This window comes from Miniopterus schreibersii, assembly GCF_964146895.1.
Source record: "Miniopterus schreibersii genome assembly, chromosome: X".
NCBI classification, from domain to species: Eukaryota; Metazoa; Chordata; class Mammalia; order Chiroptera; family Miniopteridae; genus Miniopterus; species Miniopterus schreibersii.
Window position 1 is genome coordinate 22183646 of NC_138104.1, and position 25449 is coordinate 22209094.

General features: G+C 39.9%; 1 protein-coding gene across 1 annotated transcript; it reads left to right on the forward strand.

Moving 5' to 3' along the window:
- Nucleotides 1–173: 173 nt before the first annotated feature.
- CAPN6 (calpain 6) lies at nucleotides 174–24893 on the forward strand. The gene is made up of 13 exons (XM_081125782.1): nucleotides 174–344; nucleotides 6515–6694; nucleotides 15161–15292; nucleotides 16319–16527; nucleotides 17032–17224; nucleotides 18065–18258; nucleotides 18508–18585; nucleotides 18692–18878; nucleotides 20707–20829; nucleotides 21008–21210; nucleotides 21743–21864; nucleotides 22494–22630; nucleotides 23207–24893. The coding sequence occupies exons 2-13, from the start codon at nucleotides 6530–6532 to the stop codon at nucleotides 23387–23389; spliced, it is 1926 nt and encodes a 641-aa protein (XP_080981908.1). The 5' UTR covers nucleotides 174–344; nucleotides 6515–6529; the 3' UTR covers nucleotides 23390–24893.
- Nucleotides 24894–25449: the final 556 nt, after the last annotated feature.

Below are 25449 nucleotides of genomic sequence, written 5' to 3' on the forward strand. Positions count from 1 at the left end.
GGTTTTCCAATTTGTTGGTGAGTGGATCTGGAGTGGGCATCCCATCTGCACATCTGGCAGGGGTGCTTTCCAGATTTTCCTCATGACTCAGGATCAGTTTCTGACTGCTAGGCGGGGCAAAATCTCCTGAAGTTTCTTCTGCGAGTCACCTCCCCCTGTGAGCAGAGCTTGGTACAGCCCAAATAGTTTTCAGGTTAAGAAAGCCAGAATCTTTGTTCAGCCGCACTGACTGAACAGACTTTCTAGGGGTTACCTGGACAAGAGCAGCAGCGGCGGCGGCAGTGGCAGCAGCGGCAGCAGCAGCAGCAGCAGCAGCAGCAGCGGCAGCAACTGGGATAACTCAGGTGAGTAGAGAGGGCATTCACAAACTTATCCTGGAATTTTGTTTGCTGGATAAATTGGTGTATAAAAGAGGTAAAGAAAATTGAACTTTATAGTTAATCGAAATTCACACCTATAATTTTATGGTTTGTTTGGATCAAATGTGCATGTGTAATAGCAGTTTGGAAACTTCCAAACTAATGGAATTTTTGGATTGGTTATTTTTGGGTGTGTGTGGGGTGACTGTGGTTGTCTGGCAATGAAATTTTTCTGATGATATCTGGTCTTTTTTGTCTTCTCTTCCCTGAAATCCCTGGTAAGAAAGGACAAACCTTCCTTAGGCAAGTGAGAGGGAGAACCCAGGCTGACTGTCAAGGCTTATTTTAGCTTTGTCTGAACCACAGCTGTGGGCAAATTATTGAAAAGCAGGCATAATCTTGGAACCACACTGTGTACAAAAGGCCTTTAAGCCCTGGAAGTGGGGTGCAGGGTCTGTGCACTGTTGCACCGGAGGGAGTGGCAGCAGAGGCTGTCCTCTTTGCACAGCCAGGAATCCTCCTGTCCTGGTGACAGGTTGATCTTGGCTATTTTATTTTCAGCCCCTTGCCAGCCTGGTTTTGTTCTTCTCTTATTCTTGTTTTGGTTTAAATTTTGTTTTGCAGTTGTAGTTCTATCCTCCCCTGCCCCAACCCACCCACAACACTGTCACTGGTGTTCTAGGGGCTTAACCAGGCTACTTGACCAGAGTGGGCTCGGGGAGGGCCGAGAAAAGATCAGAGTATTGCAATTGAAAATTGGTTCTGAGGATTTGGAGTTTGAAGTTTGGTGAAAAGCACACAGGAAAATTAAACAAATTCTGCCATCCTGACAGTCACTTCTAGCTTCAGGATAAAGCATCCTAGTTTGTACTAATGTTTTATTGAAATTTGGCTAATGTCTCACTTAAAAATGTTTACGTGGAATTAAGAACATTTTACAGTCTAAAGGAATTTTTAAAAAAGGTTCCTTGGGGGCTGCTAATTAACTCTTTCATTCCTCTAGTAGTTTGCATGCATATACATGTGTTTGCACATGTGCGTGTGTATGAATACTTTGGGTTTGAATAGCATTCTTTATTTATCCTTAGAATTCCTAGCAGGCTAGGGAAACTCTAAAAACACTTGTGTAGTCAGGAATAAGTTAAAAAGCAGGCTTTCTGCATGCTTGGGTGTTTTCAGTTCCTAAATTAAAAGCAGAAAAAGCCCCTTTGTGACCCCAAAACAGTGTTTCTTTGATGAGTCTTGATTTGAAATCATCTCACCTTCTGACAACTTGCAATTCAAAAACAAAACTCTTAAGTGCATTCTTGTAAGAAGCAGACAATTAGAATTTTCCAAAGCCATGTTTTGAGGTTTTCTGTTTGCATGCTTACCTCCCTCCAATTTTAAAAGTGTCAGGAGGTTCTGGTTTTAGCGCTAGCTCTGCCATTAAATATGTAACCTTGAGCAAGCCCCTTTACCTTCCTATCAAAGCAAAGATTTGGGTTAAGTGATTTCTAAGAGTTCTTCCAGCATAATTCTATAAAGATTGGGATTAGATTCTCAAAAGGCTATAAAATTAGACTTATAGGATGAGTTTATTCATCTAAGAGGGGCAAGTCAACCAAAAAGGAAAAGTTGAAAAAAGAGGAGGTATTGAATGGTGGAGGAGCCATTTTATATTGGTCTTTTAAATGTCCTTGAATATCTTATTTAAAGCATGTGATCAAATCTCATTTTTCACTAAGGGCCGAAAAGAGATTTAATTTGCTAAAAAAGAATGTTTCTTAATGCTATTGTCTTGCATTGATTATCCTTAACATTTAAAAAGTATTTTCATGTACTTAATTTCATTATATTTTCCCAATAACACCGTGAGGTGTATGGGGCAGCCATCGTATATATTCCCATTGTACTTATGGGGAAACTGAGGGACAGAGATGTTGTCTACACTAAATGGTGGTATTTAGGACTTGATTCTGGATCTCCTGACTACCTGTGTTGTTTTTATGATTCTGAATTGCTTTATATTTGTTGATAGAGTTCTTCGACAATGGAATTAAAGGTAATCGAGTGCTCTTTTTTTCTTTGAGTGTCTTTGTACAGAGTCTTCTCTCCAAGCAGAATTGATGTGTCCTAAATAAGGCTGGATCAGAGGACTTTTATAGTCCCTTTCAGACCTCAGAATATCTGGCTAGCAATTTGAATCTGAACAGCCATTTGTCTCCTGGTAGATGCCTGCCCATAGATGTGGGCTAAGACTGCTTGTGTAGACATGGAAAGTTCTATTCTCTGTGTAACATGTAGATGCTGAATTGTTATTACTTCTCCTTCTCCAAGCCCCATTTCTTGCAATGCACCTCCCCCAGGTGTGAAGAGAGGAACTGTTGATTGTGGCTAAAGTGACCCCTACTTCGCACCAGGGGAGAGTTAGGTCTTCTGTATTCAGATTGCCCTGCAAAAACACTTAATTGCTTTTACCTCTGATTTTGTCCCAAGTACAGCACAAAGGGCAAAACTGGGGAAAAAGAAAATCTAGCAAGGAATAACACCCCAGAAGCCATACTCTCTCCCCCTAAAATTCCTTCCTTTACCTTACCACTCACCCCAATCAACAAAAGTTTATAAACCACAGACTGGATTTCCTCTATCAGTTAATAATTCTCTTTAATAAACTGAGTCAGATTTCACTTTTTGGAACAAAATCTGGTTTCTACTCTAAGACTAACCCTCAGGTAAAGAACAAATGATTTTCCTCTTAAGAGTTTACCCAGCTCCCTAAGCTTTCCAGTCCAGTGAGTAGGAAAAGCTTCCTATCCTAACTGCAGCCTTGTGCTCTACGTGGCAGGCTCCCTCAACTTCCCCTGGCAATTCTCAACTTTCCATACTCTGCTTTCACCCCTCCCACTTGCCTTGATCCACCCTGCCTTCTTCGTGCTCTATCTCTAGACTGCTATTGCTTAAGACCTTTATCTCAGTGCAAAACCCCACATTCGGCTTCATCCAATCACCCATGATACTTGTCTCAGGACACAGTTGTCCCTCTGCTTAGATGTGCATGTTCCTTTATTTGTTAGCTAGAGGCTCTTTTAGGCTGATACTTAAATCCCTAGATTTGTTTCTGTTTACTGACTCTTAATATGTGGTTATTAACCTAAAGGCTCTCTCTTCTTCACAGTTGGGTGTAGCAAGATAGCAAAGAAGGAACATTCCTTTCTTCACTCTCCTACTCTCTGACAGGGCAAGTTGTTTATGACAAACCTAACTTACAAATTTCTGGGTTTTCAAAAGTTTTCTGAGGATTAATTGATTAACCCTCCAATGTAAAGGGTTCGGATTCTCCCATGATCATCAAACCATGAAAATAAGAACCTTTTTAATATCCACCATGACAATAAATTCTAGGCAGAATGCCTCAAAATTAGGTATTATGTTTGCTTTGGAGGGTTTTCCTTATTTGAGCTAAAAAAAAAAAAAAATCCCTTCTTCAAAACAGGCAGTGACCAAAAGAAGCAGTGTGGTGTGCTGGAAAGCCGCACACTAAATCTGGCATTACACAGATCCGAGTTTGAGTTGGCTTTGCAAGTTTCTAGCTGCCCTTTCTCTGAGCTACCATTTCTGCAGCTACAAAATGAAGGGTACAGATAATATCTACTAAACCTGGCTGCCATGAAAAGTTCGTCAACTTAAATGTATATTTCAAACAATGACTTGGCATATAAATGTGAATTTTCTACGTAAGACATTTATCCATTCAAAAACTATTTCCTGAACAATGGTTGTGTGCCCAGCTTTGTGCCAGGCAATAAGATGGCTTACAATGTATATCTTGCTTTTATGGAGCCTTTTTTACTTATTCAAAATACTTTTAAACTAACCATCTCATTAGGTACAGCCATGGTGTAAGAGGGGCAGGATAGATAATCCTAATCTCCTAAAGTGAAAATTGAAGCACAAAGAAACCAAGGTCACAGCAAATGGAACATAATTGTCCTAATACCTAGTCACAATAGGGGACAGTTCTACTCTGCAAGTCAAATGCGACATGGGACTAGAGTTGTACTCTAATGGAAATCTGTCAAAGTTTAGGCTGATAGCTGCTATTCCTTACTTACTGTGAGCCCCCAAATGCAGGTATAAAGGCTTGCTTTATTCACACCAGCTGTACATTCTGCCTCTGAAAGAGCCTACTGGGATCATACTGGTTTTTAAAATCAAACCTGATTTTCTTTGCAACTGATACTGCTTCAGTCTGTAGACAGACCCTCTTTTTATAAGAGGGATCCCCTTTGCAGGTTCCTCCTTGCATAGTCATTTGACTGAGTAAGAAGGGAGACTGATGGGGCAGAGGGCCTTCCTAAGAACAGGAAATACTCATTTATCCAAAATGATTAGGGGCTAGGAGGTTGTGGCAAACTAAATATTCTAATCGCCCCAGACTATCCCCCATTTATAGTCCTCAGCCTCTGGCAATCCACCAAAACCTTCCAGGGAAAGTAAGAGGCACAGTAGTGTTTGTTTTAAGTTTGAACACATGCAAAAATTGGGGTCCATTTTTAACAGGCTCCACAAAAGAGCCTAGGCAAACATTCAGATTGGCTCTGATGCTGTTTAATGGAAAATGATTACTGAGCAGACTGAAATCTGATAACTGAAGGCATTTTGGTATTTTGCAGTGTCCCATAGCCTTCAGTTTGAAAAAAACAATTGTTAGTAAGACTATGGAAAAACTGGTTATTTCCAGCTTCTTATTCTTTGGATCTAGGAAAGTGGTAAACTTGTTTATATATATTGTAAGTTGCAAAGAACATTAAATTACAATTTTTTTACAGTTTTCAAATAGGGAGACTTCTTTACCAATAAAGCATTTCAATATAATATGGAAATGACATGAAATAAGATAGTAAAGAGGTCTGATTAATATTATACTCTTTTATAAAATTGAAACTGCCACTTTATTAACTGGGTTTTGATCTGTATTATCTACACAGATACTCTTTAAAGTGATAATTAGCCTTTTTTCCAAACCTCACTCATTTTATAGCAGATACTCTAAACTTAGAATTTTTATTTTCAACTCTCATGCAATCATAGAATACAGTTATCTTTAAAATATATTTTAAAAATATTTGGTGCCATGTAAATTTCCCAGACCCCCTCTTATCTACCATTGAATGCCATGAGAAGATCAGTAAAATCATTACAAATCTTTCTTTGTGATCAAGCAAAGACATTGAAAACTCTATTATCACCCCAAAGCTATTTAAAATCAAATTTTCCTTTCAACTTATCCTCATAAAAAACAGTTGTTTGGGGCATTTGAGTGTGGGGCACTCCAATACACATTGCCTAAAGAACCACTATATCCATTCTCTTTTTGGTCATGTGAGGTTTGTTTTTTTGTTTTTTGTTTTTTGTTTGTTTTTTTTAAGAATATAAAGCAACACGGTATTGCCATAGGATAAGGATCTATAGTCCACCAAATCAGTGTAATTGAATTTCGGAGTCTGCCTTTTATCAAGGGCAAATGATTGCACATTAGACTTTGAAGAAGAAAGACATATAAAATCTTTCTACCTTTCCTTGTCTTTGGAGGCTATCTCCTGCACTCTGTTTCTTGCATTAGCCTTTCTGGTCAGTAATAAAAATGCAAAGCTCTTTAATGATAAAAGGGAAGGAACTGTGTAAAAGGACTTGTTAGAAGTAAAAGGGGTTGCTTCTCCCCTCAAGCACAAAGTGTGTGGCTCTTCAGGGCATCAACTTATTCCGAATATAGTAAACTGACTTTTATCTTCATCACAAATTTAAAATTGTTCTTTGCCTTGAACTCCTTCTTGTCAGTATAAAATATGAGATTGCCCTTTAAATTATAGTGACTCACATTTAGCATTCTTAACACTTATTATCTAATTTTCCAATAATATTATTAAGGCCCATATTTCCTTGCTTGTCAGATAAAAAACCAAGGCCCCAGAATGGCTTAAGTGCCTTACACAAAGCCTTAAATTAATTACTTGCAGAACCTGTCCCCCCCATGGTGATTTTTCGATTAAAGCCTAACTTGAAGTGCCTAGCTTCCAGAATAAGTCACTGGGATGACTACTATTTGTCTAATCAGGTAATCTTTAAAAGACTTGAGAACTTCCTCTAATAACATTTTTTTCTTCTCATTCTAGACATAGTTCAACACTATGGGCCCTCCTCTGAAGCTCTTTAAAAACCAGAAGTACCAGGAGCTGAAACAGGAGTGCATCAAAGATGGTATACTTTTCTGTGATCCAACCTTTTTGCCTGAGAATGATTCACTTTTCTACAACCGACTGCTTCCTGGGAAGGTGGTGTGGAAACGTCCCCAGGTAAGTTTCTTTTTGCAATTTCTGTCTCCCTCTTTATTTCATTATAAATACTTGGTTCACTCTTTCACTCACATAGTCTACTGCATGTAGACCAATTTAGGAGACAACTTTGAAATGGGAGGTTTTAAGAATCTGTGTTTCTGACTATAGCTTGAGGACTCCTGAACTTCAGTCAAATTTTATCAGGTTTAGTAATTTTAAAAGAACAAAAAAGAAATATACCGTGCTTGTTTTCTTTGGAAGTTCATTTGAATAAACATGGTGACTCAGAAAACAACTGTACACTTTACTGAGTTGACTATCACAGCAACTTTATGATAATCCCAGACCAGTGAGAAGAAAAGCCCTTTATATGCTGAGCATAAATTCAATGAACTCTATAGGGAGAAGATAGAGTTTGCATTGGGGGAGGGAGGCTTGTTTGCTGTTGTTTGGATACCATCATCTGTTTCTTTTCAAAATTAGCAAAGTGGAATTCAAGTATCACTGCAGCTCTTTCACCAACTATTAAAAGTTACCATGGTTCTTTGTGGAACGTCTGTATGTTGTCTCTAAAGCAAGTCTTTTTATGCCTTCACAAGCCCTACAGGACTGGGAGCTCAATACATAAAATGATAGGATGATGGAGCCTGGAGAATAAATGACAACCTTTCTATATCTAAAGGGTATCGACTGGATAGAAGGATATAATACCTGAGTTATTTCCCAAAGTGTATGACCAGGAATATAGGCCACAGAGGACTGTTATGAAATGCAAATTCTTGGATCTTCGCAGTATCCTGAAGATTTTCTGATTCTATTTAATGACATACCTTTTGGGGAACTATCATTGAACCACTTCAGTTAGCAACTTAAGGTTTGCCTTCTTCAATAAGCAAGCTATCACTTTTTAGTTGCAATTTCCACAGCTTAAACTAAATGGAGTTCTTACAAGAGCTACTTCAGTTCATGTAGGGTGCCACCAGGTGGTGCCAAGATACATCAATCACTCTAAGGCTCTTGTTTTCTATGTGATTCAAAAGATATCTCTCTTTTTAAATTTATTTTTCAATTACAGTTCACTTTATATATTATTTTGTATTGGTTTCAAGTGTACAGCTTAGTGATTAGACAATTATATACTTTACATAGTGTTCCCCTCAATATTTCCAGTACCAAGTGGGACCATACATAGTTATCGCAATTTTATTGACTATATTTCCTATGCTTTACTTTACATCTTTGTGACTATTTTGTAACTACCAATCTGTATTTCTTAATCCCTTCACCCTTTTCTCCTAGTCCCCCAATCTCCCTCCCTCTGACAACCACCAGTCCACTTTCTGTGTCTATGAATCTGTTTTAATTTTCTTTGTTCATTTATTTTGTCCTTTAGATTCCACATATAAGTGAAATCATATGGTATTTGTCTCTTTCTGACTGACTTATCTCACTGAGCATAATACCCTCTAGGTCTATGTCTCAGTTTTTGCCTGTAAAGTATGATAGCCATTGAGAATATGAGACCTGGAGAAGTCTCCCCATCAGAAGGAAGATTATACTCCTCCTGATTTTATGTGCCTCCAGTTTTTGACATCCCTGCAGATCATTGACCTGCAATAAAATCTGGGAAACGTGAGTAGAATTCACAAGCCATTAATTGAGTATGCAGAGAGGTAAGATTTTTTCCAGAAATGCATCAGGAATATAGAGGTATACTGTCTGCAGCCACTGTTATGAATGGATGGTGATAATGAGGAGCACTATTCTTTTTTGATGCTTGGATATAAAAGAAAGGAGATTAGTAAGGCAGAAGTAGCTGAAAAGGAAGCAGGAAATTGAGGGAGGTTTTTTTGGGAGGTGGTTAATAAATAGAACAAACTTGAACATATTCATAGTCTAAACAGGAAAATGGTAAAGGAGAAGAGGTGGAAAACAGAGAAGAAAGAAGGAATGATTGATGATTGATAATTGAAAGAATGAATGATTCCTGGAGGAGGTGGGAGGAGATCCAATGGGCGGCAAAATTGCAAGCCAACATGAAGCCATTCCTCAGATGTGAACCAAGCAAACAGTGCTTCCTGTACTGGCCAGTCTTTTGATGCACACTTCCTCTATCTTGGCTCAGTCCTTTGTCCTTTCCCTTCATATTCAAAATTCTGTGGATTGAATCCTAGGTGGATTAGCAGGGAAGGAAGAAACTTAATAACTGTGGCAATAGTCCATCCTGCCTCTGAGGCAAGCAATACCTCTTCCAGGGTGAGGGAATGTCAGAAAGGGAAGGTAAATGGGGATGGGCAGAAAAAGAATCAGCATTTATGGCATGCCTACTATGGGCCCAGATACTGTGCTTGGAGTTTCCTATACATTTTTTATTTCATCCTGTTTGCTACGGCTTAGCAAGTTAGGTATCTTAAAAATCATTTTGATATCACTTTTTCCTGGCCTAAAAAAATGAAAGTTGATACTATGCATGAGGAAACTGGGTCTCAGAGATAAGATAAGAATTTGTCCAGGTTGAGACTGTTAAGATGCTAGGATTTGAATCCAGTTTTGACTGCAAAGCCCACATTAGTTTTCACCATGCTGCCGTTTTAGGGACATAGAGTTGTATGTGTCTCTTTTGCTAAAATATGTAGTTCTCCAATCAGTTCTCCTCACTGTTCTGATGCTGTACATCATTAATTGATCCATACTTTCCCTTTTGAGAGCATACAGTGATCTTAGTCTTAATTACGCCTAAAGGGAGAAACACTTGAAAAACATTTTATGCCAGTTTCTGTGCAAGATACAGACATGGCTTGGGGTGAGGCACTTTCATTCTAGTTGAAGAGACAGATATTGAGCTATCAAAGAGTTAAATAATAAATTAATGTCAGATATAAGAAATGCTATTTTCAAACACACAAACCATAAATCATGTAAGGTTCTGAAAAAGGAGAGATCATTGTGGATTGAAGTGGTTGGGGAGGGAGCCTCTTGTGGAAAGTAGAGGAAAAACAAGATTCTGGACCACCATCTGAGTCTCCTCAAAGTTTTGTATTCCTTTTCAGTCAGTGTGGAGGCCAAGCCTGTGGTCAAGAACCACGTCAAAGTTCTCTGGCCTCCCATCAGGAAAGCCTAGAGACAGCCGTGGGCCTCTCTGAATTGGCTCAGGAAGACCAGATGGGTCATTGGCCTCACCCGCCTCATTGGCAAGGTTGAAATCCTGGTTTGCAGAGAAGTTTACAGACTTCTTGTCCCTTGGCATGTCACATAGCCTCATACTCAACCGGGGCTATTTGGAAGTCTCTAAAATGGAAAAAGCATGATTAACCTCATATTTTCTCTCTCTTTCCTCTCCCATGTTGAAAAGCCTCTGCCTTTATAAACCCTCATGCCTATAATCACCACTGCCAGTTAAACCAACTAACACAAGTCAAGACTCACCATCCTAGAGCAGGATTGAGTTCCCCTTATTCCAACTTGCAGCTTCTTTGCTATGTACTAAGAAGCCACTTTTGATAGAGTGTTTTGCAATTATTTAATGCTCATACCTTCCAGAGGAAAATACTGTGCCTTAATTCCTCCAGTGGCCCCATGGCCCTAGCTTACTGGGTACACAGGTATATTGCTTGAGACATATACTCCTGGACTTTCCTGTCCTCCTGGGTCCTCAACATATAAAGTCTTAGTAAATTCTAAGAGCTGAGTTTTACTGAGTTACAGTGTGATCATAAGATTGAAGGTAAGATTTTTATTCTGAAATCTGGCCACCACATTCTCATGGAAAATCTCTTCTCCAGCTTCCTCCAGCCACTCTCCCCTCTTACAACTCTCTGGCTTTTTTCCTGGATGACTCATACTCAGCTACAATAGTGTCTTAGAGAAAGGCATCTAATCTCAAACTAAAATGGAGCAAGGCCTCATGGGGATTTTCATATCCAGCTGTGGGAAAAGAAAGGGCACCTGTACAAGATTTTCTGTCAGCTCTCCTGGTCAAATTTTGAGTTCAGCTTTCACTACCATTGCTCTTGACCACGTCTTCCACTAGGTAATACCTTCCCCAGGGGCAATTTCACTACATTGGATGGGAGGAGGGTGGTGAGGTTCTGGATTAAGTGAGGATGATAGGAATGGAAGAGAAAGGTTGATGAGGGGAAGGAGACATTAGAAACAGGACACAGGCCTCGGTGATAAATTGCATGTGAGGGAATGGTAAAGGGGGAAACACTTCTCTCTTTGTGCTAATGGAAATTGCCAATACCCAGCTGAGTGTAACACATCTTTTCTCTTCACAGTAGTTTTGGCCTCAACTGTTCATAAATTTATTTTTCTTCCCACAGATCATGTCACCCACCACCTGAGTAGTCCTAAGTATTTTCCACTTTTCACACTTGAAGACAGTTGAACAGACCCATACTCTTTCCATATATCTTATTTATTTTAAATTCTGTTTTTAAAAAAACTTTAAAAGCTTTATTAAAATGAAATTTATATACCATAAAAATTACCTGTTCTGGACATGTCACTTAAAATAGAATCATAAAAGTAGCTGACTTCTGCTTAGAGCAATGTTTTCAAAGGTCATCCATATTGTAACATGTGTCAGTATACTGCTGAACAATATTCCATTGCATGAATACATAAACTCTTCCCAATAAAGTAGTTTAGGATTTATATCTAAAGTCTCCTAATAGAATTTTGATGACTCAAATAAAAATATATTATGTTGTGACTTGATTGTCTAGGTTGGAAGTGGAAGTTGAACTTAAGACCTTATTCTTGGGTTCCATATTCAATTTTCCTTTCAAGGGTTAGAAAGGGAGAGAAAGTTGCACTGATGATGATATCTTCATGCAGAAGCAAAACTTCTCAGAAGGTAAAATGGTATCCTTGAGAGACTGATTCAACTTTCGTTTCTGCACCTAAGTTCATCTATCAATGTCTTGTCTATAGATGATTCAATATTTTAAGAATAAGATAATTGGAACCTTGGACTAGCTCACAAAGCCCACAGGTCCTGAATAGCAACCCTGAACCTTCTGGGACTACTTACAGCCCTGGAGTTAGTAATAATATACCAATTGCTGGGTCAGCCTCACTTGTAGTTATCCATGCCACCATCCCCCTAGTACTGTCTGACTGCCCATAGTACTTTTAAAAGTGTCTCCACTCTTCTGATTCCTGGTTTTCTAGGCAGCTTTTATTTTAGTCTGGTTCTTGAGGTTTACCCTGGACCTCAATGTTTATTCCCATCAAATTTTACCTGTGTTAAAAAATTTTCTAGAGATGTGGATGTGGGAGGTGCAAAGGGAGCCATGTAGAGTGACATGTGCAGGGCTCCAAGAATTATAATTGCATGCCTCCCTCCCCCTCCCAGAGTTATCTGGCAAGGGAGATGATGTGAGGACAATGGGAGGGTCTCTCAGTGCTCAGCTAAGAGAACTTATTTCCTAGAAAAGTTGCTTTTCTTTGGAAGGCTTTGGCTTAGGGATGGATATGTGCAGGGACCATTCCTGGCTTTACTCTTAGTTCTTGACATCCTACTTGTGTGTGTTTTCCCCCTAAGAAATTATTCTGCCTTGACAAACAGCCCAGTTCAAGGATCACGTTAACTCTGCCAACACAGCTGGGAGCCATTAGGGGCTCAGCAATCTTTCCTCCCTTCCAAGCCACCCAAATATGTGACTATGTGAGCTGTGACCTCTCCCACAACTCCATTCCCTACCACTTTTAGATTTGCATTGGCTCATTACCCTTTATCCTTTCTACCTCCTTAGCTGCTTTCTAGTTTTTAGCTTCCTTAAAAAGGTTGAAAATATGGCTTAATAAAGATTTGCTCCTGTTTCACATCGTGGTGCTGACATACAAAATGGATTTATTCATATTTAAGGTATTAAATTGAGGAGTTTAAACCTTATTAATGAGGTTTAGCCTGGAACCAAAAGCTAAGACATGATTTAAGCAAGTCTTTCAGAACAATGGAGAGCTTTTACTTGTGTTAAGCAAGGAAGCATAAAACAAAAGGATGGCTGTCTGAAAAAGGTAGTTGCATCTCTGTCCCTGAAAAGCTGCAAAATATTACCCTTTATGTGGTGTCCATTGATAAACCTAAAGGAAAAAGGATGAATCAGCTGAGGTCTTCGGTTGAAGACACTGTAATGTAAGCCCAATTACTAATAATTCGACATAAAACTTTCCCTAACTGTATATGGTTTTGAAGAACCTAAACCTTCAATCCTAGGTCTACTAACTTGCTGGATGATTGAAGGGGCAAGCTATTGCCCTTCTCTGATCCTGATTCCTCATTTGTATAATAAACAGGTTGATTAGATAGTCTCTACTATTTCTTTCAGCTTTGATAGCCTGTAGACTGTTAACTTATTATGTTTTAAAACCCATTGTTAAATAGCCATTCTTCATATATGAAAAATGGTGAAGTAAAATCGGGTCATGGGCCAGTTTACAATGGGAAATGGAAAGTAAGGTGAGCTTTTGCCCAAATATATATTCTGCCATGATTATATTTAGCTTTACACACACACACACATACACACACACACACACACATGTCTTGAATAGAAGTTGGCATGACAAAAATATTGACTGAGCCTAGATCTCTGCTGTGAAATGAAAGCCTTTTGTAAATTGAAGACACTGTAATGTAAGCCTAATTACTAATAATTCGACATAAAACTAAAAAATAATGTCTTAATGATCTAAAATATACTTTTTCACATATCAGTGTTCACTGTACTGTTTTTCCAGGCTAGGAAATTGTTGTATGCATCATCTAGGTCCAAGAAATCATTGCATAACTTTACATCTTGTACAAAATAAAATGGTAACACCTAACCCAGGAAGGAAAAACTGTTAGTTCCATCTTAGAAGGGGCAAAGAAAAATAAGAGAAAGAATATCAAGATATAGTTTATCTAACACACTTGCTTCATGTTCAATAAGTGAAAAAACAAGCAGTTCCCAAGCCACAAAAAAATTAGTAAGGTAGAAGTCTTTCCTAAGACACAAAAGTAATGATGAGACATCAGACATGCATTAAAAAACACACACACAGAAAATCCAAAGCTGACAACCCACCTAACCATCTCCTTTTGGCAGAGGGATGCCCAATTAATCTTCAGTTTGGACTTGTCCTTGCCCAGAATACTTATTTCTTTCCAGAGTTATTTTGGCTTTTAAAGAATAGATGGAATGTTTCATTCTGTAGACCGGACTCTTCATTAAGGAGAATTATGTCCATTAAAAAGGGTTTGAGAACCAAAAAAATATAGCTGTTTCTCTTTAATAATTTTTAAATGAATATATATCTAGGTTTTCTTTCCATTTGAGACTAGGATTTGTTTCTGACATCCTGTAAGCAGAATGTCAAGGTACTGGCCAATGACCTCCTTCAGCAAGCTTTCTTTATCTTCTCAAGACTTCATCAGCATTTCCTGACTTTTAACTCTGCAAGTGCTGATCCTCTGAGCCACACAATCATGTCTTCAACTATATGGTGTCATGTATGCAGCTATACCTTTGTCCATGCTTGTTTTTCTACCCATGATGTTTTCATATCCTTCTTTTGTCCAACTGCCTAAATCTAGTTGTTCCTAAGGCTTCAACTTGAGCATTACCACTCTTATTCAATCTGCTCACTTTGGGGATCCTTCCTTTAGGCACTGATTATACTTTGAAAATGCCCCAACTGTGTCTTCATTACATTCTGTTGTAATTGTGTTATTTGGGTCTCATTTTCCTACTTGCAGTGGAAATGGCACTGCTAATGATATGTTGGGGAAGACACACACATACACCTCAAACAAATGCTCTCCCCACTTTATCCAGTTTTCCTCAGAACATCCATTGTGGGAAAAGTGTCTGTTGAAATGCTCCTGTGAATGGTCTATTACCACCTGCTATTAGTGCTGCTGCCATCTATATTTATCCAAAAATGTGTAAAGATCTAGTTGCCATGGAGACTACTGTTGCTTTTGCTTTATGTTAGGAAAGGGCTTCATGTAAAAGGTCTCCTAAATAATTTTCCTAGATAGGGATAAGCATTTATGTTCACCTCCATCAGGCCCTGTCTCCTAAATTTAATCACCTTTCTAAGCACAAGTGCTTCAGAAAATCTCATCCTGACAAATAGGATCAGAACATAATGAGCTAAATCTTAGTCCACTAAAACCTCACTGCTGTGCTGAAAACTCTTCCAAACCTCAGTGATAGCTATGTCTGACAGCCCTGACCAGCACATCTCATCCTGTTTCATTCCATCCTCTCCTTCCATTTCTCTTGCCACTTCTCCACATTACCCTTTTTCTGTGTCTAGATGATCTACTGCTTTGTGTTTTTCCTCATTGCCCCCACACTTCCTTTTGTTTCACTTGTGTAAGTTCTAGTTATCTTTTGAACCCTACATCTTCCATCCTTCCTAGCTCAGCTCACATTGGCTCTTTGGAAACACTTCCTAGACTCCTAGAACCAATTTTTGTATCCACAGGACATTTGTGATGACCCCCGTTTGATTGTGGGCAACATCAGCAACCACCAGCTGACCCAAGGGAGACTGGGACACAAGCCAATGGTCTCTGCATTCTCCTGTTTGGCTGTTCAGGAGTCTCACTGGACAAAGGTATTGCCCCTCCTATGGGACCTCATTCACTTTCCATTTTCTTGTTTCCTGTAATAATTTCAGTAAAGCTCAGCTTATAATTTTCTAGATTGTCTAATTCTTGAAATCAGAGTATTAACTAAGTAACTTTCCTCCATTTTATTGTGAGTTTTTTCACAAATACAGGAAATTGAAAGAATTTTACAGGAAATACCCGTATACTCACCCAGATTCTACCATTAAGATTTTACTCTATATGCTTTGTCACACATATTAGTTGATCTTTTTATCACTTGCAGTGCTTTGACCCAATATCTCTGCATACTTATAATCTCTGTACCTACTGGCATATAAAGCTAGTAGGGGCCAGAAATAACAAAAATGTGATAAAAATGGAAATAGATCTTTGAAGACGTTCTAACAAATCATTGAGCGTACAAAAATTTCTTTGGCATTTAGTTAGAGTTTGGGGAAATGAAGTGTTGACTGGATTTGGGACAAATTATTCAGAAAAATAATTTTGTAGATTAATGTGTAATTGTATAGAAATGGAGAGTTTTCTAAATGTGACTTTACTCAAGTTGTGAATAAAATCTATATTCTATAGAATCTACATGAAATCTCAAGGATGGACTTTAAAAAACTGAAACCACAGAAGGCCTTGTATTTTGATTAAATTGAATTTTAAAAATGCCTTGCTTATTTGGTTAAAAATGCAACCATGGGTATATTTGTATAGACAGTTTCTTATGATCAAGTTTGTAGATTATCTGTGGGAAGTAATTTAACCCCTAGCTGGCTGCCTCCAGTCACCCTCTGTGTATTCAGGACAGACATGTTAATATTACCCTCAGCAAAACTTAACTGGGAAGGCAACAGTTGTGGGGGAAAAAAATGTCCTACCTAGGACTTCCCAATCTAGATCCAAAGCAGATGTATTTAGTGTGATTCCTGTTGCCACATGAATTTGCTGGAAGTCAGCTTTAATATCAATATTTGGATATAGTCTGGTGAATAAGAGTTGATTGAATGTTCTTATATTTCCAGACAATTCCTAACCATAAGGAACAGGAATGGGACCCTCGAAAACTAGATAAATATGCTGGGATATTTCGCTTCCGTTTCTGGCATTTTGGAGAATGGACCGAGGTGGTGATTGATGACTTGCTGCCCACCATCAATGGAGATCTGGTTTTCTCCTTCTCCACCTCCATGAATGAGTTTTGGAATGCTCTATTGGAAAAAGCTTATGCAAAGTAAGGAGTGGGGATTGACTAGCACTTGAGAAAAGTAAGGCCACATATTTCCCTGGGAGTTCATTCTCTCCCAGCCTAACCCCCTTAGTTTAAATTGGGTAAGATCTGAGTCAGATCCAAGACACTGCTTTGAGCCTTGGATTGTCCCTAAGAAATCCTAGGTTAGAGAGAAATCAGATGTTCTGGTTTCTATTAACTCCTTACCTGGTCCTAGGTGTCCCTTCCTGCTGCTAATCTGCAAATAACATGGCATTATGGCCTACAATTTTCTCCTTGTCTAGTATTTACCTGTAGAAAAAACATTCTGCATGGACTGTCTTTAACAAACATAGTCTAAGCTTAGAAATCTCTGACTATAATCTCAAAATAACTCTCATGTCACACTTAGAAAAAAAGCCAGATGGTAAAGGCTGGCTGAGAAAGAACTGTTTTAATTCTTGGGACAAGATGTCTTTAACCTGGAAAAATAATTTTACAAAGATAACCTTGCATATTTGTTCTCAGGCTACTTGGCTGTTATGAGGCCCTTGATGGTTTGACCACCACTGATATCATAGTGGACTTCACTGGCACATTGGCTGAAACTGTTGACATGCAGAAGGGAAGATACACTGAGCTTGTTGAGGAAAAGTACAAGTTGTTCAGAGAACTATACAAAACATTTACCAAAGGAGGTCTGATCTGTTGCTCCATTGAGGTTTGTATTTACCAAAAACAACCACTCTTCACCCACTCTGACAGTGGAGACTACAAACTTTATTAGTAATATCACCCTTACTGTAGAGATTCATGAAAAGCTATTATGGGATTCAGAAAGCTAACAATACACATTGATCCCTGGCATACGCTGAGGAGCTTTAACTTTTTACCCTTTTGTCTTAGTCATCCTGCTGGGGGCTTACGCAGCATTTGAGCTGACGTAAATAGACTCTGCTAGCCCTAACCAGTTTGGCTCAGTGGTTAGAGTGTCAGCCCTCAGACTGAAGGGTCCTGGGTTCAATTCTGGCCAAGGGCAGGTACCTCAGTTGCAGGTTCTATCCCTGGCTGTGGTCAGGGCACGTGCGGGAGGCAACCAATCAATGTGTCTCTCTCACATCGATGTTTCTCTCTCTCTCTCTCCCTCTTCCAGTCTCTCTAAAAATCAATGGAAAGATACCATAGGATAAAGATTAAATAAATGAATAAATAGCTTCTACTAAATTATCCCTTTTGTCTCTTTTGTCTCTGTTCCTGGGTGTTGAGATTGTAGCTTTTTGCCCAAGGAGTAAACCAGCTGCACCAAATTTTAATACTGTTCATATTAGTGCAGTACTACAGGTAGTTTGAATATGAATTGTTTAAGTGATTGTTATATTAAATTCTTTATTTTCTTTCCTTCATTTGCTTTGTGTTAAGTTAAGTGTCTGGATCAAATTTCTCTCTGCATAGGGAGAACTAGCTTCAATCATACTGAGGTAAAATGATCAAGGAAGAGGAGGAACCAGGCCTTGGGTCTCCAATTCTTGTGCTCTTATGTATCTTTCTTTCTTCCTCTCAGTCTCCCAATCAGGAGGAACAAGAAGTTGAAACTGATTGGGGTTTACTGAAGGGCCATACCTACACCATGACTGATATACGGAAGATCCGTCTTGGAGAAAGACTTGTGGAAGTCTTCAGTACTGAGAAACTGTATATGATTCGCCTGAGGAACCCCTTGGGAAGACAGGAATGGAGTGGCCCCTGGAGTGAAATGTGAGTGCCATTCCACTTTGACTACTACATCTCAAAAGCCCTATAGTCCTCCCAACCCCATTCCCCCAAACTGCTGTCAATGCTCAGTGACATCTGTCAGCTATTCCTAAGCATGGGTCTTTAACTCAGCCAGAAGTGAGATAAAGCAGGCCCAATTTTCATGCATTCTGTTTCTTTGGCATACTGCTTGCTGTAACTAGTCAATGGCAAACATAAAGGATTATCCTTTTTTTGATCATTTGCTTTTAGTTCTGAAGAGTGGCAGCAACTGACTGCAGCAGATCGCAAGAACCTGGAGCTTGTTATGTCTGATGATGGAGAGTTTTGGTGAGGAGAGGTTTTCTGTGCTAAGGGAATTGTGGTTTTTACATGGAACTAAAGGGGTAGGTATTAAGTACCATCTTCATTTCTTTTCTGTACTCCTTCCATTCAGGATGAGCCTGGAGGACTTTTGCCGCAACTTTCATGAACTGAATGTCTGCCGCAATGTGAACAACCCCATTTTTGGCCGCAAGGAGCTAGAATCAGTGGTGGGATGCTGGACTGTGGATGATGATCCCCTGATGAACCGTTCAGGAGGCTGCTATAACAACCGTGATACCTTCCTGCAGAATCCTCAGGTTTGAATCAATTATCTTTCCTTCTTTTTTAAAATTTATTTCATTGTTGAAAATATTACAGATGTCTTCCATTTCCCCCCTCCACCAGAATCAATTTTTCTTTTGGCCTCCAAGCTATCAAGGCATTGGGAACCTTGCCTTTCACATTAATTCTTCCATTTGTGGCTATTGTGTAATATTCATCAACCAAGATGCCTAGGGATTGGCCCAGATGTTGGTAAAGCATGGTAGAATGTCTCTGGATAAATGCACCTTAGCAACATTAACAAATCTGAGCCCTCTCTTCTAGCTACCTCTCCTGGCCATATTGCTTAGTATGGCTCTTTGACAACTCCCACTTCTTTCTGATGGTCCCATATTGGAGAGGAAGGATCTTCTCCCAGACACTTTCTCAATTCATTTTCATTTTTTCCCCCTGCCCAATTGTTCTCTTGGGTGCACATTTACTATACATGTTCTCCTCATGAAGGTTATTCTTTTGAGCTTCATAATGTCTCACTTTTCTAATATAGTACCAGGTAATTTATCCCAGGATTTGAATGGCTACCTTGTCATCTATCTCGCATTACAATGCTATTCCAGGTGACACATTAAAGCTCAAGCCTAAGCACACTCCAAAGCAAAAAATCCAAACATCCAGAGCCTGAATCTAAAATAACCTTGATAGTTTTATCCCCAAATGTGCTGATGAGCTAAGCCACAGAATACAAGAATTCTGACTGTATTAAAGCCTTATATGGGTGTGTATTTTCTTTGTATGGACTTCATTGGCAGGCATTTTGAAGGATACTAAGGCTTGTGGCATAATTTATTTAACTCATGCTTTTCTCCATCCCTTCCATTTTTATTGTCCCTAAAGAAAATAAAGCTCCTATTACTTCCTCCCTACACTTCTGTTTACAACCCTGGAAATGTTTTAAGTATCAAGCACATAAACCAAGCTGAAGAAATGGCCCTTTTGGCGTCATTGTTAAGTGTCTGCACAAGACTGACCTTTGGTGGCCTTGCGAGCCTATAATTCAGCATATGTTTCCTGTTTCTTGCTAAAGGGAGGGAGAGAAAGAAGGAGGGAGGGAGGGGAAGAGAGAAAAAAACCACAGAGATAGATGATAGATAGATGATAGATAGATGATAGATAGATGATGATAGATAGATAGATAGATAGATAGATAGATGATAGATAGATGATAGATAGATAGATAGATAGATAGATAGATAGATGATAGATAGATAAAAATCTGATGCCTTTCAGTTTTACTTCCCAGTGACACCATGATTCCCCATATGGTATTTGAAAAGTCTCTAGTACAGGCCTGCGACTTCCCTAAAACAGTGGTAGCAAAAGATCAATTTTTAAGGAAGTGGATCCAGCCCTTCCACAAGCCACACATCTGCCTGGCAATAGGAAGTTAGCCTAGGGGGATGCTGCAGTGTCAGGTTAAGTTAAGCAAGAATACTTTGTCCTTATATATTCTGGAATTTTTCTGTATACTGCTTTTAAAATCAAGAGGACAATAATAAAAACAAAAACTCCCAAGATCTTACCAAGAACTTCTTAAAACAAAGCATAGTCCCTTTGGCATCAAAAGCCTAAGCATGAAGTTATCTCTCTCATACATGCTGAATGCCATAAAGAAAATCAAGTATGATCTACACTTATCAAGTCAATGAATTATCTAAATTATCCAATTTGTGTGGTCAGTGGCAAAGCCCAGAAAATAACCCAAGTCTCTGCTTTCCAAAGTAGAGTTTTTTCCCCCTGAAATTTGAGCTGGATTATCTGAAATGGAAGTGCTAACTAAGCTCCTTGGTGGTTTCTTTTCCTTAGTACATCTTCACTGTGCCTGAGGATGAGCACAAGGTCATCATGTCACTGCAACAGAAGGATCTGCGTACATATCGCCGCATGGGAAGACCTGACAATTACATCATTGGCTTCGAGCTCTTCAAGGTAAGAATGGGCATTTGGAGAAGAGAGAATGATGACAAATGGAGCAAAAATTAGGATGGCTTGGGGTTAGTGGAATTAAGAAAGGTCCAGGGATAAAGAAAGCAGAGGATCTAGGATCTTCCTACACAAAAACTATGACCTGAGTGGAATGGAGCATTTCATTTGATTTCATTTCCAGGTGGAGATGAATCGCAAATTTCGCCTTCACCACCTCTACATCCAAGAGCGTGCTGGAACTTCCACCTATATTGACACCCGCACCGTGTTTCTGAGCAAGTACCTGAAGAAAGGCAACTATGTGCTTGTCCCAACCATGTTTCAGCATGGCCGCACCAGCGAGTTTCTCCTGAGAATCTTCTCTGAAGTGCCTGTCCAGCTCAGGTTCAGTTTCCTTAGCCAGCCCTGCAAACTCCAGTTCTCTGCTTTGCCTCCTAAGGGACAACTTGTTCAAATTAGATTTAAATGAAATAATGGTGGTAGGAATATACTTCAAAGTGGTGTTATGAGAAATTCCCCAGTGAGTGATCTGAGCTTGAAATCTCTGACTGGCTATTCATAAGGAACAGGCCTATACACTAAGGTTTTCCACTTATATTTTATCTTCTGTTCTCTGGCTAACTCTCTCTTCTATTAGACAGCTGGCCCTCCTCACTGTTCCTCTATTATGTTCTGAGTGTTGAGTCAACAAAGCTACCTTTTCACCCCAACCCTGACTTCTTTGATCTTTATCTACTGGTCCTTAAAACAAGGGGAAAGGAAAACATAGTCATAAAATGTAAGCCATGTCTGAGGAAGAATGGGCCAAGTCACTCAGCGTTTCATGCTTTTTAACAATAATGTCTGCTTTGGTAAGACTCTCTCCTCATCAAAGGGCATTCTTCATCAATAATGTGTCTTCTTTTTGATATTCCAGGGAACTGACTCTGGACATGCCCAAGATGTCCTGCTGGAACCTGGCTCGTGGCTACCCGAAGGTAGTTACCCAGATCACTGTTCACAGTGCTGAGGGCCTGGAGAAGAAGTATGCCAATGAAAGTAAGAACTGCAAGGGTGTCTGGGAAAACAAAATTTAGTATCATTTTTTGCATGTGTGATTAGAAAAGATGGTCACAAATGATTCTTTCCAATGGAATTTTCAGTCTAGACAAGTCAGAATGGCTTTCAACTATGGCAAAATGGAATGTAAACTTTGTGCAAGGCCTACATAATATTTATTTTTATATTATTCCTTTATAAAGTGTAGGGAAAAAGGGAACCAGGAACAAAAGTGCTAAATCATTCCTGTACCCTGGTATTATGCTCAACATCCCAGAATGGACTTAGTGAAATAGTTTCTTGACTATCTGGAAAGAGAAATTTAATCATTGTCTTAAAAACAAATGTCACTGCCCTGATGGGTGTGGCTTAGCGGTTGAGCATCAACCTAGGATCCGGGAGATCACAGTTCAATTCCCAGTCAGGGCACATGCCCAGGTTGTGGGCTTGATCCCCAGTAGAGGATGTGCAGGAGGCAGCTGATCAATGACTCTCTCATCGTTGATGTTTCTATCTCTATCTCTATCTCTCTCTCCTTCTCCCTTCCTCTCTCTGAAATCAATAAAGATATATTTAATTTTTTTTTGAAAAAACAAACAAAAAAACACACAAATGTCACTTTGTTCCAGCTGTGAACCCGTATTTGATCATCAAGTGTGGAAAGGAAGAAGTCCGTTCTCCTGTCCAAAAGAATACTGTTCATGCCATTTTTGACACACAGGCCATTTTCTACAGAAGGACCACTGACATTCCTATTATAGTGCAGGTAAGAATGTGAATAGGGACCCCCAGGGTGGCTCATATTCAGTATCAAATACTAGATTATCCCAAGTGCCTCACATATGTCTAGGATACAGAGCAAGCGTTAACCTGATTTTTTGTTTATTTGTTTTGTACTCAGAGACACGTCCCACCAGTCATAGACACTGACTTTCTTATTAATCTCCATCCTAAATAGCCTCTTTTCCATTTATTTCATTGTGGGCAGAAGCCCTCATGCTCACAGGTATGGTAAAATCCCATGAGGGAAAGCATAAACCAGTTCAGATGACCCTGATCCTGCTACGTAAGGATGGACCACTACAGTCTGGTTGTTCTTCTGACTTAATGCTTCTGACCAGTGTGTTTGGGTAGGCATCTCATAACGATCTTGAGCTCTGCTTGATGGCTTTTCATCACTGTTACAGGTATCTTCCCCTCAGCCAGTGAGTTATCAGGAGAGATTGTCTTTTGGTTTTTAAACAAACTTTTCCAAGCTTAGCATTAGGTTCTAGATGCCACTGGGAAAAGCCCAATCTCACAGAGGGTTGCTCACCTTCACTCTCTCAACTTTTCTCTCCAGGTCTGGAACAGCAGAAAATTCTGTGATCAGTTCTTGGGGCAGGTTACTCTGGATGCTGACCCCAGTGACTGCCGTGATCTGAAGTCTCTGTACCTGCGTAAGAAGGGTGGTCCAACTGCCAAAGTCAAGCAAGGCCACATCAGCCTTAAAGTTATTTCCAGCGATGATCTTACTGAGCTCTAAATCTCCAGTTCCAGAAAATCCTGACAGCTTTCCATCCTTTTATTTTCTGTCAGATGCCAGGTCTTATCTCAGATTCAAATCTTTTGAAAAAAAGAAATTAATAGTAATTAACTTTTCCTTTCTTCTGATAAGTTCCCCATACCTCCCGATCCAAGTAGCATCAGTAGCTACATAACCTATATACCTCCAGCAGCTGGACAGGGGGAGGTGACAGCCTTATCCAGAGATCATATGGATATTTGCCAAAAAAATATCTCTGGAGCTTCCGGGGGTGAGATTCAAGCAGGACAACAACAGTCTGGATATCCTACAGATGCCTTTGCTGCTTTCAGGTGCCCAATATATCTCCTCTGTAGAGCATGTTGAGGAAGGAGGAGGGGTGATCAAGGCCAAGCTGGTCTAGCCTGACATTCCAGCTCCTTACTGAACACTACAAATGACCCTGCAGCATTTTATTCAGCAGCCAGAGCCTGCTTATACATCCCCAGCCCTTACCACCACCACAACTACTACAACCACCAGCACAACCACCACCACCACCACCACCATCACCATCACCATCACCACCACCATCACCACCTCCGGAAAGTGTAGTCCTGCCCTAACCTAAGTCACCTCCCACAGTAGGTTTTACCTTCATGTTGAGGAAGCTTCCTTGGTGCTTAATCAAGAGCTCGAGTTCAGTGAGGCCTAGACAATGGGAAGGGCCTGAGCTCCAGTTCATTGGAAGCCAGCTGTGTGCCACAAGAGGGAAAAGTGGAAGAAGCTGCAGTGGGAGACAAAGCCTCGGTCCCCCACCCATCCACACACACCTACACTCACACACGCGCATGTGGGCGCGCATGAACTACCGTTTAGGCAGTCAGTGGGCAAGAGGAAGAATGAATAAGTACCACACACTCTAAAAGGATAAGAAAATCTATCCAGGCATAGTACAGCCAGTTTTGGGCCCCTGACTGCAATGTGAAACCTCCTGCTGCTGCTAGGTTTACAAACAAGCCCGTTGTTCTGTGCCTCCCAATATTGGTACGGAAGACCCCATCTGAGGCCTTGAGACTTTGGTCGCAGCCCAGGCCTCTCAGGCATTTTTGTCAGTTGGGATGCTTCACTCCCTGAGGGTTTGTTTGCCCCTCTTGTTGTTTCAGTACTTCTACATAATTTTCTCTAGAGTCAGTCGTTCTGATACATTCTTCCCTCCGTCTCATCTATCAACATTCTACCCTTCCTATAAGGCCCAGCATAAATGCCACCTCCTCCATGAAGCCTTTTCTAACCCCCCAAATCCCCACTTCCATCAATATTTCAATGCTTCTGCAATGATTAAAAAAAATCATAGTTGTAGTACCTAGTCTAGTCCAGCACGCATTCATTTAAAAAAATATTTTGTAGAGGTTTTTTAGCTTGCTCATTTCCTATCATGTTTTTCAGCCTGTGTTACTTCTGCAGTGCCTTCACTACACTGCCTTACATAATCCAAACCACAATAAAATTTACATTCAATAAATTGACCAGTTTTGACTTGATTTGATGGCAAAGGAGAGGTGGCAAGAGTGGTCACCTGTTGAGAATTGTTTTGGGGGCACTAGAGGTGGGGTGGGAGTGTGAGGGTACTTCTTGCAACTTGAAAGCAGGTACAATCTGATGGAGTCAGAGGCATTGGCTGAATTCTGATGGTACAGTCCTCCATCCATGTTGGAGTGGGGGGAGTTGGGAGAACGGAGATGAGCCCTCTTCTATCCCATTCTTAGGAATATTTAGGTGGTATTTGGGATTACATGATTTTGAAACTCCTCTGGGATTGGATTCAAGGTCAAAGCTACGGTGGCCAATTTTTCAAGGGTAGACCTCTCAACAGGAAAAAATACCAACTCTTCCCTGTCAGCATTTCCCTTAGAGGTGGTGAATAAATGTGAGGACTTCACTAGCTTCCACACTCAATCTGCCATTTTCCCATCTTGTAATAGGCTATGGGAGAAGCTCTTCTCCTTTTTCTTGAGCTCTGCTTCCTGACAGGAAGGAATGTTCAGTCAGGGGAGGAGTCTCTAAGCTCAGTAGAACCA

Bases quoted from the DNA above. Each gene is read 5' to 3' on its own strand.
- CAPN6 (XM_081125782.1), top strand. From the start codon at position 6,530: ATGGGCCCTCCTCTGAAGCTCTTTAAAAACCAGAAGTACCAGGAGCTG. The intron at 15,293-16,318 runs GTATTGCCCCTC...TTATATTTCCAG, and splicing joins AGGAGTCTCACTGGACAAAG to ACAATTCCTAACCATAAGGA. The intron at 18,259-18,507 runs GTGAGTGCCATT...ATTTGCTTTTAG, and splicing joins AGTGGCCCCTGGAGTGAAAT to TTCTGAAGAGTGGCAGCAAC.